At 33.3% G+C, this 14,034-nt stretch overlaps 2 protein-coding genes across 2 annotated transcripts; one reads left to right on the top strand and one right to left on the bottom strand.

The window, feature by feature from the left end:
- The first annotated feature begins 3,918 nt into the window (after nucleotides 1-3,918).
- On the top strand, nucleotides 3,919-7,522 carry LOC111384350 (ras-related protein RABA5c). The gene is made up of 2 exons (XM_023008622.1): nucleotides 3,919-4,366; nucleotides 6,922-7,522. The coding sequence occupies exons 1-2, from the start codon at nucleotides 4,030-4,032 to the stop codon at nucleotides 7,242-7,244; spliced, it is 660 nt and encodes a 219-aa protein (XP_022864390.1). The 5' UTR covers nucleotides 3,919-4,029; the 3' UTR covers nucleotides 7,245-7,522.
- A 142-nt stretch (nucleotides 7,523-7,664) lies between these two features.
- LOC111384360 (pirin-like protein) lies at nucleotides 7,665-9,966 on the bottom strand. The gene is made up of 6 exons (XM_023008634.1): nucleotides 9,668-9,966; nucleotides 9,376-9,425; nucleotides 9,145-9,183; nucleotides 9,038-9,066; nucleotides 8,757-8,923; nucleotides 7,665-8,324 (listed from the first exon to the last, which is right to left on the bottom strand). Exons 1-6 carry the CDS (start codon nucleotides 9,787-9,789, stop codon nucleotides 7,853-7,855), a joined length of 879 nt encoding a protein of 292 aa, XP_022864402.1. The 5' UTR covers nucleotides 9,790-9,966; the 3' UTR covers nucleotides 7,665-7,852.
- Between the last annotated feature and the right edge of the window lie 4,068 nt (nucleotides 9,967-14,034).

The following is a 14,034-nucleotide window of genomic DNA, read 5'->3' as shown; positions in this document are numbered from 1 at the left end:
ATCTTATTTTTCATCTTCTCATTATTGTCCTTATCCCTTGGTTTTGTAATATATTTCTTCTCCATTCCCTTCTTTGTGAAGATATTTTTTCAACAGATATGCCCTTATCATCTGCTGTTCTCTCTGTCGCCACCGCCCAAAGTATATCTCCAATCATATTCCCAACCCCAATTATGTGTTGAGTGCGCATCTTCTATAGCACATTGCATGACGATGAACAGTCTCTCGGTACCACCAAGAAGAAGCTCGACATCACCCGTCGCTTGCCAAACTTGGAGTGGATATTATTGAGGTAGGATTTCTAGCCTCCTCTGAGGCTGCTTTCGAGGCTATGAAATTGATTGCCAGGGAGGTCGGAAAATGTTAATTTCGATGATGGCCAAGAGGTGTATGTGCCAATTATGTATACTTGTCATTGAATAGAATCTACAATATTGTTTACAAAATCTTATGATGATGATGATGATGATAAAGAAAGTGGACTCCCTCTTTGTTATTTTATTTTAAATTCATCCTCTATTAATAAGAAAATTTTTGCCACCTACCACATCAAATTTTCAACAAAAACTACAAAATTTGTTGTCTTTACTCTAAACATAATTTAGCTGAATTGATAGTTAAACAAGTAGCTGTCTTCTTCCCATGCATATTGCGGCTGGGATAGAAGAGAACTTCAATTCAATTTCTCATGGTAGAGCTTTTTTTCATTAAGAATATAAACAATTACAGCTAGAAAATCATTGGTTGCAACTAAAAATCAACTAATGTGGCTGGACATATTAAATTCTATTCAGTAAGAAATATAATAGTTTTTCCTCTTATAACTTCTCTTTCATGATTGAAGAATCATAATAAGTGATATCAGAGCTAGAAATATCAATTGGCCCGTGTAGTTTTCTGATACAACATCCATTTTGATAAAGTCGTTGTGAAGTTAAGATGTTAATGGATGAATCTTCATCACGAGCTATGATCAAGCTCACACCCACTAATTACACACTATAGAGGCCTCCGATGGAAAACGTCAATTTTAAGGATTTGTGGGATCCTTTGGAAGCCAAATGTATGAACCCTAAGCTTACTAAGGAGATAGAGTGAAAGAAGTTAAATAGGAAAACTATCGATCAAATTCGATAATGGATTGATCATAGCGTCTTCCACAATGTGGCACAAGAAACAGATGCATCTGCTCTTTGGAAGAACCTGGAGAACATGAATCGGGCAAGACCGCTCGAAGCAAAGCCATATTGATGAGGTTTGGTGAATCTAAAGTTGTAGAGTGGAAACTAAGTTGCCGAGCGCACTAGTGAATTCCAGAGCCTGGTGAACTAGTTGTTATATGTAGAGATGCCGCTCGGGGATGAAATGAAAGCCCTTCTACTTCTGAGTTCTTTTCCCGACAACTTGGAGATGCTAGTTGTATCTCTCAGCAACTCATCCCCAAATAGCAAACTTACGATGTCTATGTTCAAGGATGCTTTGTTTAATAAAGAGGCCAAGATAAAGGATGTTGACACGAACCAGTCACGTGCCCTTGTCACAGAGAACCGAGAAAGACAACAATAAGGCAATTGAGGCTAGAGGAGAGGTAAGAACAAAAGTAGGGATAGATCCATGGATGGAAAGAAACTTACTTAGAAGTGTTACTCCTGTGGCATAGAGGGCCACTTGAAGAACTAAAATTGCTACAAGAGCAGAGCCACGGCAGTTCGTAGCCAAAAAACACTAGTCACTATATTAAGGTAGATGGTTATTTACTCCATCCATGAGAAACGTCTTCACTTCTCAAGACAAGACACTGAGTGGGTGGTAAATACTACATTATCTTCCCACGTCACTCCACACAAAGACTTCTTCACAACATATAAAGCTGGCGACTTTGGTGCAATAAATATATGACATACCAGTTTCTCTAAGATTGTGAGAAATTGTGATGTTCAGATACAAACGAACATGGAATGTAAAATAACCCTGAAAGATGTCCGACATATGCCATATCTTCATCTAAATCTACTTTTTAGGATAGCCCTTGACAAATAGGACTATGACAATGACTTTAGCAATAGCACATAGAAATGAAAGGTGGCGCCATGGTTTTTGCCCGATGACATATTTGTGGACTTTATATAAGACTCAAGTGAAAATGCATGTAGACAACCTCAATATAGTGGAACGTGAGACTTCTCAAACTCTGTGGCACCAAAGACTTAGTCACATGAGTGAGAAAAGCTCAGTCTACATTGATAACGAATGAACTAATCACTATTACTAAGGAAGCTACGCTAGATCTTTGCAATCACTGTCTATTTGGTAAACAGGATTCAAACAGTCGATAATACGCAGTTGTTTTTGACGAAGGTAGTGGCGGCCATGTACACCCTGACTAATAAGTTAGTCGATGATAATTTACGCAACTTGTTTGGGCCACAAAGAATGCCAGACCGACACCTCTCTCTCTCTCTCTCTCACACACACAGAAAAGGGGGAGGAGAATCAATAAGTGATAGTGAAGTTTACCTTTAATTTGGGGTAGATCTTAGGTATTTATTGAGTGCAACATTTAAAAAAGAACGTTGGATGGAGGACACGTGGCCTCATTTGCGGGTCCGAAAAATCCTCTCATAGGTGTCCATCATCAATCTATATGTAGGTAGCCATTTAATGCTTCCAAGTTGATACATTGACAACCACTATAGAGAAATGTCACATCCATCATTTTATAAGATTTTTGGAATGGATCCTTGCCCATATGAAATTGGGGCATTAATTTTCAATGTGTACTGCAACGCATGATTGTCTAAATTTATCATTTATCATTTTTTCTTGCTTGTCATTACTTAAAGATATGGAAATAATTTATTTTGAAATGACTTATTGTCAAGTTAAGTTAATATTTGAGTGACATTCTTTAAATTTCATTTTTTCCTTAAATTTATTTTCAATCCCATATTTTCTCATTAACATAATTTTGCACGTAAATTTTAAATTTTTTCTTGTTTTTTAACCAAATAATTTTACAATATCTCAATCCATACTACACCACTAAACTTGTAACATATGAAAATATTTTGATATGAATTTTCAAAACATGACAAAACGCAAATTGTTAATTAGCTTAAAATACGAAAGTTCATTATATAATCAAATTTGAAACTACGAAATGCTGAATTTTATATACTTTAGAATCGAATATTAAATATTAAAACACAAATGCATTATGAATTTTGTATAAAATTAATTGGTTTCAAAATAAGCTTGAAACAAATTCAAATACATTGGGAGACTCTTACAAATATTTTACAAAATTGTTTTCAAACGTTTAAATTTTAGCATACATCATAAAAAAATTGGTTAGATTTTTTATTGGAATTATTTTTGGGGTACATAACCCCTTACATAAGGGTGTTCAAAATGGACACCCATCGCCTACGACGCACAGAATAGGGGGGCGTTTGGTGTCAAAAATGGACACCCTTATGTTCCACCTTATGTACCCCAAAAATAACCCCGTTTATTGGTCATCAAATTTTCAAATGTGTCACCTACATTTTTCTTATCATAGATGATCACCGAACTCACAAAACTATTTTGGTGAATTTATTTCATATTTGTGATATGTTAATTATCTAAGCTATACGGAGACGAACTTATGAAATGTTATTAATAAATTAAAAGACGTCACTCCTACACCAACACGTTATATTAGTTTCAAATCATTTATTTATATATTTCCAATTTACTATAAAAAATAGTTATATAAAAACTAAAAAAAAAAAAAGGCATACGAAAATGAATTTATAGAAACTATTTAACCAAAATCATCATTTACGTAGCCTCAATAAAACCGGATACTTCAAAGAGTGACTTAACTCTTAAGAAAAATTTTAACTTTTAATATACAAAATAAATAAAAATAAAAGCTGAAGCCGTTACATATATAGAAGGCACGATACATATTATCAAAATCGTGCATCCCTGTCTTAATACTCTGTCTCTGCCGTTGCCAGCTCTGAGAGAGAGATTGTTGAAATGGGATCTTCATCGGAGGATGAGGGTGAAGAATACTTGTTCAAGATAGTGATAATCGGAGATTCAGCTGTTGGCAAGTCAAATTTGCTATCTCGCTATGCCAGAAACGAGTTCGACATGCATTCAAAGGCCACAATTGGAGTTGAATTTCAGACACAAACACTTGAAATTGACGGCAAAGAAGTTAAGGCTCAGATTTGGGACACCGCTGGCCAAGAGCGATTCAGGGCCGTCACTTCTGCTTATTACCGTGGTTCGTTTGGTGCTCTTATTGTCTACGATATTAGTCGAAGCTCTACGTTTGATAGCATCCCTCGTTGGCTTGATGAACTCAAGAGTATGTTTCTCTTTTATCTCGTTTCTCCTAATTTTGAATTTCGTCTCGGTTTTTTTAGGTTACCGATTTTTGAATGCTAATTCAACAAAAATAGAACAAGATTGAAGTTTCACGAATGTCAAAATATAATACAGTTCCGGTTTTTTAGATTTGTACTTCGATGAATTGATTCCCTTTTTGTGATTGAAAAGATATGCGCAAGAATTTAGGGGGTTACACATCGTGCTTCACTAATTATAAAAAGTTGAATCAGAGGAGAAGGGTACAACTTCTTCATCGATATGTACAATTTTGTCGTCTTGTACTTTCTACTAAATGGCTTTAGCTTTATTGAAATTGATTGTATGATGGTGAAATGATAACGTTTATCATTTTACACATTTTCATTTGGTTTATCAAGTGACAGATCTGTTGTATATTGCATATACCTTGTGGAGATAATTTTTGTGAAATCGGGCCATTAGAGTTATATTGTATTCTTTAAATTTAGAAAAATGTAAAGACTAGTGTGATAGACTCACAGGCAATAATAATTGGAGCCAGATCTGACTTTTATTACTCTTTAATGTATGTGATATACCTGGATTGTGGTGCTGAATAAAGCTTGTATAAATCTGAGCAAGTAATTGGTGTTTTTACTATTTGGGATAAAAGGAAAAGGGTAACATGTTAAATAATTGGATGTTGATAAGCAAAGATTTATAAATTTCCTTGATGGAGTGGGGTGGGGTTGTCTAAAAAGAAGTACAAAAGTTTAAATTATGAAAACTCATTGGTGAACCAATTGAAGCCCTTGGCGTGTGTTACAACTCTGCTGCCACCTTAAAATACATCAAACCTTTATCACATAGATGGTGGCTATTATGGGCCACATAGTTACACCATAGGTACATAGTGCTTCGAACAATATTCTTTTGCAATTATTAGTGCCTCTATACGACCTCTGCAATCTCTTTTGTTTTATGAACCTTGCTAGTAGGGTAGTGATTAAGACGAGCTTTGAATAAATAGCATGCTTTCGTGTTGCACCTTTATTTCAAAAAAAATGTTTTCTTTAAATGACAGTGGTGCAATAGATGCATGGAGATCCATAGCCTAGAGCCCCAATTTCAGAACTTGGCTTTGCAATGACAAAACATTTGACATTATTTAAATGAATCTGTCAAATTAACAAACCGGGTGCCAAGTTTCATGGATGAGCATACAAGTCATATTCAATAGGTTCCTTGGTGTATAGTATTTGTCAATTATATAATTTTAGTAGACTAGATGGAGATGGAGATGAATATTAGGTTAGAAAATTTTGAGAATTTCTTTAAATATAGAGGTTAAGAGCAGAACTAAAAGGGATTACACAAAATGTCTTTTTAGTCATAGAAGAAATAAAGGTGATAGTGGAGTCATGTAGAGAAATCTGGTAGTCAAAAGAGTGATTGTTTTATGTATTTAGCTTGGTTATTAATGAAGGAGAAAGACTTGAAAACGATTTAATGCATAGGACTAATGCGGATTGGATGAAATGGAGAAGTTCTACATGGATTATGTGTAAGGATCAACGGCAAGTTATACGAAACAGTAGTAGATGCTTTAGGTACAGTGTGTTGGCCCAATAAAAAACAAGATGTCCATAAGATGAAAATTGCAGAAATGGAGATGTTGAGAAGGATACGAGGCTATAATATGATGAGTAAGATAAGAAATGAGAATCATTGGAAACAACTTGAGGTGACACTCATTTTAAGATAAGGATATTTTAAGTAGTTATGGCATGTCTTTCATGGATCTAAAGAAACTCTCACTCACAAAAGTTATGCAATAGTCTAAAAAAAGGAGAGGTAGACCGATAATAACATGCAATTTTGGAGCTATTAAACTTGTGCTGGAAGGGATTAATTTGGAGCTAGAAATGGATTTTCCCTTATCAAATACTTGATTCTATCTTAACAGTATAATAGGATGAATTTCATGTGCTGTTATTAATCTTTGAAAAGACGAGAGACCATTATTTAGAGTGTTTACAGTTTGAATTTTCTTGGGGAAACATCCCTCTAGTTGATCTTCATGATTCATGATCATATTTGGTTTCTGGGAGCTTAGGNTTACAGTTTGAATTTTCTTGGGGAAACATCCCTCTAGTTGATCTTCATGATTCATGATCATATTTGGTTTCTGGGAGCTTAGGTGTCTCAAATTGAGAAATTGACTTCCACTTTGTATAATATCTCAAACATTATCCAATAGATATTCAAGTAGTTGATATCCACCAGCCTGTTCAAAGGCATAACTAAGATAATCACATTCACTTACAAAAACGATATTTCACTGATGATAGAGGGAACACACAAGGAAATTATTATCCGATGGCTCAGATAAATTTTCTAGATACACCTTCAATCCAAATTATGCAGTTAGTAGATTGTTCCTTTGGTCTTGTATGCTTCTTGAGAACTGTTTCACAGTATGCACTGGTTTTTACATTCTATAATACCCATGTCATATTACTTAATTCTTGATATGTCATATGGAGTGTGAGCTAAAATATACTCTTAATACAGCTCATTCTGATACAACTGTTGCAAGGATGCTTGTGGGGAATAAATGTGATTTGGAGAATATAAGGGCTGTTAGTGTTGAGGAAGGCAAAAGCCTTGCTGAAACAGAAGGGTTGTTTTTTATGGAGACTTCTGCATTGGATTCAACAAATGTTGAAAAGGCTTTCGAAATTGTTATTCGCGAGATTTATAATAATGTCAGCAGGAAGGTCTTGAATTCTGATTCTTTTAAAGCAGAATTATCGGTGAACAGGGTTTCTCTCGTAAACGATGGCTCCGATGGATCTAAGCAGACTCAGGGATCCTATTCTTGTTGTTCCAGGTGATCAGAGCCCTATTTCATTTGCAAATGTGTACTACTAACCAATGAATTCCTTATGGTTGCTTTATATATTTGATTTGTTTATTAATTTATATTACTTATAGAGGGATTCTATAATGACGCTGAAAGTGCTTTGATACTAAAGCGGAATTCTTGTCATGCAAAAGAACATTTTGAATCAAATGTCGTTTGGAATGGTGAAATTGTACAATTTATACTCTTTTCACATGTTTGGTAGAGTGAATTGGACTCAATGGTCTTATAGAGAGAACGTTGAAATTTTGTTTAAATGTTTGAAGATAGTCTTATCGCCTTCACTTCCTTTGCAGGCTCTTCGTCAAAAATAGTGTGCCTACTCACACTTAATGCTGTCTGTTCAAGCCATCTAAAAGATTACAACTTAAAAGAAATTTTTTATTAATTATAAGAATCAATTTTGAAAACATGACAAGGAACAAGGATAAAAAAATATATCATCCATTGAATTTAAAAAGAAAAAAACAGCCAAAATAAGCTCAGAGTTCATGACTTGTAAATAGTGGCTGCATATATAGACTTCGGGAAGCTCTTGCCCCTCAGCGTTTTGGAGCTTTAGCTAACTCATTGAGATCTCTAGTGTCTTGCCATTTCGAACCCATTCTTGCTGTAAGAATAGTCTTCGATAGTCTTGTCTATTTCAGCTTGTGTGTTCATAACAAAAGGACCGTGCTGAACCACTGGTTCATTGAGTGGCTGCCCACCTGCCAAAATAAATCTCAATGGATTGGAAGATTTGTTCCATACACTGAGACCCTCTCCCGGACCTAAAACCAAGACATGGTGAGCCTTTATGGGCGCCAATTTCTGTAGACCAAAGACCCCTTCACCTTCAATTATGTATACAAAAGCATTCCAAGATTCCGGGATGCTTTGATGATGTTGAGCATTGGGCTTTAGGGTGAAATCGAGATACATTGTTGGAGTTTGAGTATAAACTGGAGAGTAAACACCCATTGATTCCCCTGCAATGATTTTAACCTCAACCCCGTCTTTCTCTGCCTTTGGGATGTCCTCACTCACTAGTTCTTGGTACCTAGGTTCGATCCTGTAGAATAACTAGGAGGATGTGGAATTCAACCTAATGATAATTCATAAATATTACCTACTTGTCGGGGGCCACACGCACATGTTTGGTGTGGAATACTATATTACTACAATGGTTAAGAGATTATCAAACTTGTCACGTGTATATCTTCCTTACTCTTTGTAATCCTATTTAATCTAGGCACCCTAAGCCCTTGTTCGATATAAATTATAATTTAAATTTTTGTCAAAATCAAAGTCAACAATTAATTTTAACCACATATTTTATGGGATTCACAATTTTTCAACCACATATTTCATTATCTTTTATCAAAATCTGCTAAAAATCTGATTTTAATCTCCACCAAACCGAGGGCTAAATATGGACCGAAGGCCCGTGTAATAACTATTTTGGCTTCTTCCAAGGAGAAAAAGAGAAACTAAGATGACTTACATTTTGTCCTTGGCCGAGAGATTTATCCATAACTGCAAACCTCTTTGAGCACCTTCTCCTGCAGGCATTTCCGAATGAATTATACCCCTTCCTGCAGTCATCCATTGCACATCGCCAGTTCGTATTGTGCCCTTGTGACCCATAAAATCTTGATGAGTGAATGCACCCTGGAAAGAAAGGACAAATTTTTAAAACTTCTACCAATAGAAAACAATGTGTGGAGAAATAGCTTAAAAGTAACTTTTTAAGTTTCGCTCAAATTTGTCGACTCGGCAACTTACTTGTAGCATGTATGTAACAGTCTCAAAACCTATAAGACACAACATGAAATCGTGAGATTGATGGAAATGTAGAAAAAAATCAATCAATGGAATAATGATATAAATACCTCTATGTGGATGATCAGGAAATCCAGCAGGAGGTGAAACTGCAATATCAACCATCAAGTCATATTATTTTCGTAAAAGACAGACTGAACATTATTATTCTTTTCAAAAACAGGTTTTTTTTGTGTCTTTTATTGAGATCAAATTTGAAACAAAACCAAGTTGAGGACATCAAAAATGCAATTTACATTCATTTTCCCTTTTTAATATTGTCTAATAATCATACAATTCACCTTCAAATTCATCCAGCATGAGGAAGGGATCCAAAGACTTCAACTCAGGCCTGTAATTTATGAGAACATAAGAAACTAATTTCCATATGATAAGAAATTCTCAGAGTTTAAAGACAAACATTAATACTAACAAACACATCATTTTGCCATTTTTCTTGGCAAAATTTAAGAAAATACTATAAGACCTGTGAATGTCTGATCAAATTTTATACCAAAACATAGAATAAACAAAAAAGCCTTAATGAAACAGTTCGCAATTTCGAAAAGATTCAAGAAAATGTTTGTGTAATACCTTCCTATGCTTCTTCTAACAACAGCACCATCACCTTCATTCTGAGGCTTGGCCAAGATTTTCTTGGCAACCAATCTTGGCTGTTCAAATCCAAAACTTGTATTTGTACCTGATACAGACATGCTGTGCTGATCTTTCTGAATAAACAACACACTGTATGCCGATTTACTTGTCGTATTGATTCTGGTTATTAAGAAGAATCTTCTCTTTTATACAAATTCAACTTTTAAGGTTATCTTTCTCTATTCCAAGTTATTACAAAGCATCGTGTGTGTATTTATAAACGAAATTTGAGAATGGAACAGTGGGAAGAGAATAAAATAAGGGGTTTAGTAAATTGGAGGCGTTGAGAAATTTGAGGTGGGAACCCAAATATCCACCTTGGTTTGACTGGTCTGAGGTGACGTCAGCCTTGTGTCATCATTATGGAAAATCACCCACTTAGGAAAGTGAAATCTGGAATATTTTGAAATATACGATTAAATGAATATATTTTGAAATATATGATTAAGATTAAGAGAATATAATTTGTGAATAAATTCAGACAAGTCATTACTGGTTGATTTAATAGTAGTAAATTAAGGCTAGTTTTGAGCCACATTTTGAATATATTTTGAAATATATGATTAAGATTAAGAGAATATAATTTGTGAATAAATTCAGACGTCATTACTGATTAATTTAATAGTAGTAAATTGAGGCTAATTTTGAGCCACATTTTGAATATATTTTGAAATATATGATTAAGATTAAGAGAATATAATTTGTTAATAAATTTAGACGTCATTACTGATTAATTTAATAGTAGTAAATTGAGGCTAGGTTTGAGCCACATTTTTCCCCCAAAAAAATGAAAAAAATAATATATTCTTATACAGTAATTTAACATCATCTCAAACACACATTCTTAAAAAAAATAATATTACACGAAAATTCAAAACATTTCTTTATTTTTTAACCACACATTTTCCATCGATACATTATTCAAAAATGCATTCTAAGGAATATAATGTGACTCAAACAATGGCTGAATTAAACTTAGGCTATATATAAAACTACAAAGAATCGTAATTTTATCACCTTATTTTGATGCTTAGGTGACACAGATCTTGAAAGGATTTCTTGAAATAATTTTTACCAAAAACAAAGTAATTATTAAGTGGATTCGATTCGATATTATTTATCTTTTCGTAAAATTTCTTAAAAATTATTTTTAGAAAATATAAAGTAATTAATGAATGGATCCGATCCAGCAATATTTATCTTCACATAAAATTCTTAAATTTGTTATATAAAAATAAAGTAATTATTGAGTGGATCATATCCAATATCATTGATCTTGGCATAAAATAAAATTTAGAACATGGGGGTAGAGAGAATCATGTCATGCCAGTGTGAACAGTGAACTTTGTAGTCTTCAAATAATTCTTAAATGAATTATAATCAAAACTTTTGGAGGTGGGCTGCCAATAAAATGACTTCATTCATCCTTAAGCATTGCATTTGCTTCTTCTTCAATTTTTAAACAATTGAAATTACTTATAAGTATTATTTAAAGAAGTTCGGTCAGAAAAATAATTAATGGCATGGTCAAAATGAATATGCCACCTTAGTTTAGTATTTTGATTTTTGTTTTCTCTTTGGTTCAAGAATACAATATTCAATTTTGGAGTTTTTAATGTCATAATAAAAACCTTAAAATTATATGCAATTGGTACTGAGCCCGTTTGTTTCTCATTTTTGTAAGAATGAGAATGAAAAATATCGTTACTATGGGTCCCATACGAGAGATAGAAATTTAAATTTGGTGGATTAATGTGATGGATAACAGTCATATTTTTTATTTTAATGAAGAAAGAATGAGAAACAAATAATGAATGTATTGTAATATTCTTAATTCTTACACGTGAAATGAATTGTTCTTAGCTCTAAATCTTATTTCAAGTTGATAATAACACATTAACGCTCTTTAGCTGTCATTATAAAATTAGAACAAAGTTGGGTCTCAATAGGTGGTGTCGTGTGGCCTAATTGCACCATCATGCTTATGATGTAATTACGAATAATCATTAGTTTTTAAATCCTAACTATGGTAAAGATAGATAAAGAAGATTTTATGCTCATTTTCTTAGCGTCTGATACATATCAGCGTATAGTCGATAAATAAGTTATAAATTGGAGGAAATGGATTGAGAATTTGATGAATAAACTTGTGCATTGGGAAAGTTTCCACTTTCTTGTTAATTATACTCAATAAATTTTGAACAAATCGTTTGTGATTATTATGTTCATCATCGTTTTATAATTCCACTGCATCTAAATACCATGGTCAGTGTTTCTATTTATAACTATTAGATTAAGACACCCAAGATATACAGCATGAATTAAAGAACACTAAATTCTCGTTTGGTAGCAAATTTTCATCCCAAAAAAATCAGTTTTTTGATTCTGTCATTATTGACTTCTTCATTCACGGGTGAAGCCCACTTTTCTCTCTAACGATCAAAAAAACAATTCTCATAATCACCACCGAACAGATCCCAAGTATGTCTCATATATTTAGAATGTGTAAAGTGTAAAATTGCTAAAATGTCAATATTTAGACTATTGGGTTGGTTCAAAGTGCCCCCACCAGCCATTGCCACCGTACGGTTTTCCTAAACTAACGGACTAGATTTTCTATTGGTGAGTGTAATCCTTTTACTTTTACGAACCCTAAAGTCAAGACTTCTAGAAGCTTAGGTAATGCCATATCCATTATTTTTTTTTTCTTTTTTTTTACAAGGTGTCCGGGCTTGCGTCCGACTAGATCCTTGTCCCTGAACCTCCAGCCCCTCAGCAGCTCAGGGAGGTAAATCGCAAGATGTGCCCTTGTTGGCTCCCAGGTTCCCACAACTCATTTGGACTCCTTCCGCAAAGAGAGCTCTCCTCACTGGGCGTTTGTTCACACCAATGGCTTCCTCTCCATATGGCTCCCAGTGTTAACTCCAGGAATCGAACTCCGCACCCTTGCTTCCAGCGTCCCAGCGAAGTGATTGTTCCACCAACTCGGATGTACCCTGGGGGGCAATGCCATATCCATTATTAGGTTGACATTAAGATGCGAATGAGGATTTTGATATCTAAATATGTCGAGGCATTAGAGTTTGTCCATCTAATTTGGAAAATTTCAGTACTCTCCACAATCAACAAACGAATCTGTAATAATTAACTTAAAGTGTCTAAGAAAAACTCTTTAACCATAAGATACTCTCTATTTGAAATAGTTAATTCTTGAAATTATACTCCAAAAAATTCTTTAAATTAACATTTTAATTTAGAGAGTGAGTTTGACTCTCCAATCCAAATTTGGAGAGCCAAACCTACTCACTATAATTAAATGCATTCAAAGTATTTCAATTTTTAATATATAAAATAATAAAATAATCTAAAGAAAAACTAATTAAAATAAAAGATAAAAAAATAATAAATAATTTTTTTAGATTAGTAAAATTAAAAGTGTTAAATATAAAGAGTTTGTTGGAATATTTTAAAATTTTAATTATCTAAATTTATAGATGTTCTTTAAATAATAGAATATAATCTTTAAAGACAAAGAGTTTCTTGAAGACACTCTTATGGCCTGTTTGATTGGTCAAGAATTCCATGGAAAGTGGAAATTTAATTCCATCTTTTCATTTTTTTGGTGTTTGATTGCCAAAATTTTTTTTGTAATTCATTTTCCACCTTTTGATGCCACATAGACATTATTTTCTTGAAATTTTTTTTTTTTTTGGCTGGCAATGGAAACAAATTTCATCCTCAACACTAGTAAAATATATCCCTTTAATTGATAATTTTCATATAAAACAAAGTCAAACAAACACCAAAAAATACTTTTATTTCAACATTTTCCACTTGAAAAATTATATCAATCAAATACAATAATTTACAATTTCCAAGAAAATAATTTCTAGACAATTTAATTCCCTGAAATTCGTTTTTAATTCAATTCCATTTTTGCAATCAAACGGACCCTTAGTTCAGTCAAGTATGTAAATTCTTTTCATCAATTTAATCAAGCATGGCAACATTTGACAAATTAAGTGTGCTTGATCCCAATTGTTTGGAAGAATAAGTTTTGTAATATTGATTTTTTGGAAAATATGTTCTTAAAAGTAAGGAAAATTTTGGATTTATATATAAAATTATTTTATTAAAAAATATGTAATTCAAAATGAGTTGGATGAAAAATAAAATTTTACATAAACGAGCTCAAACAGGGGCATAATACGGGGTACTTTAAATTTTGACCCGGTCAAAGGAGCAAAATTTCAGTTTGACTTCCAAAAGAATGAATATTATGACATTGGCCTCTTGTATGGTAA

Source organism: Olea europaea, unplaced genomic scaffold, assembly GCF_002742605.1.
Source record: "Olea europaea var. sylvestris unplaced genomic scaffold, O_europaea_v1 scaffold290, whole genome shotgun sequence".
Taxonomy (NCBI): Eukaryota; Viridiplantae; Streptophyta; class Magnoliopsida; order Lamiales; family Oleaceae; genus Olea; species Olea europaea.
Note: the sequence above shows the minus strand (reverse complement) of the source record. Positions and strands in the feature narration are given on the sequence as shown.

Excerpts from the sequence above, each read along its gene's own strand:
- LOC111384350 (XM_023008622.1), top strand. The coding sequence starts at position 4,030 with ATGGGATCTTCATCGGAGGATGAGGGTGAAGAATACTTGTTCAAGATA. Across the intron at positions 4,367-6,921 it reads TTGGCTTGATGAACTCAAGA|CTCATTCTGATACAACTGTT; the intron begins GTATGTTTCTCT and ends CTCTTAATACAG.
- LOC111384360 (XM_023008634.1), bottom strand. The coding sequence starts at position 9,789 with ATGTCTGTATCAGGTACAAATACAAGTTTTGGATTTGAACAGCCAAGA. Across the intron at positions 9,067-9,144 it reads TCCTGATCATCCACATAGAG|GTTTTGAGACTGTTACATAC; the intron begins GTATTTATATCA and ends TGTGTCTTATAG. Across the intron at positions 8,924-9,037 it reads CTGTTACATACATGCTACAA|GGTGCATTCACTCATCAAGA; the intron begins GTAAGTTGCCGA and ends CTTTCTTTCCAG.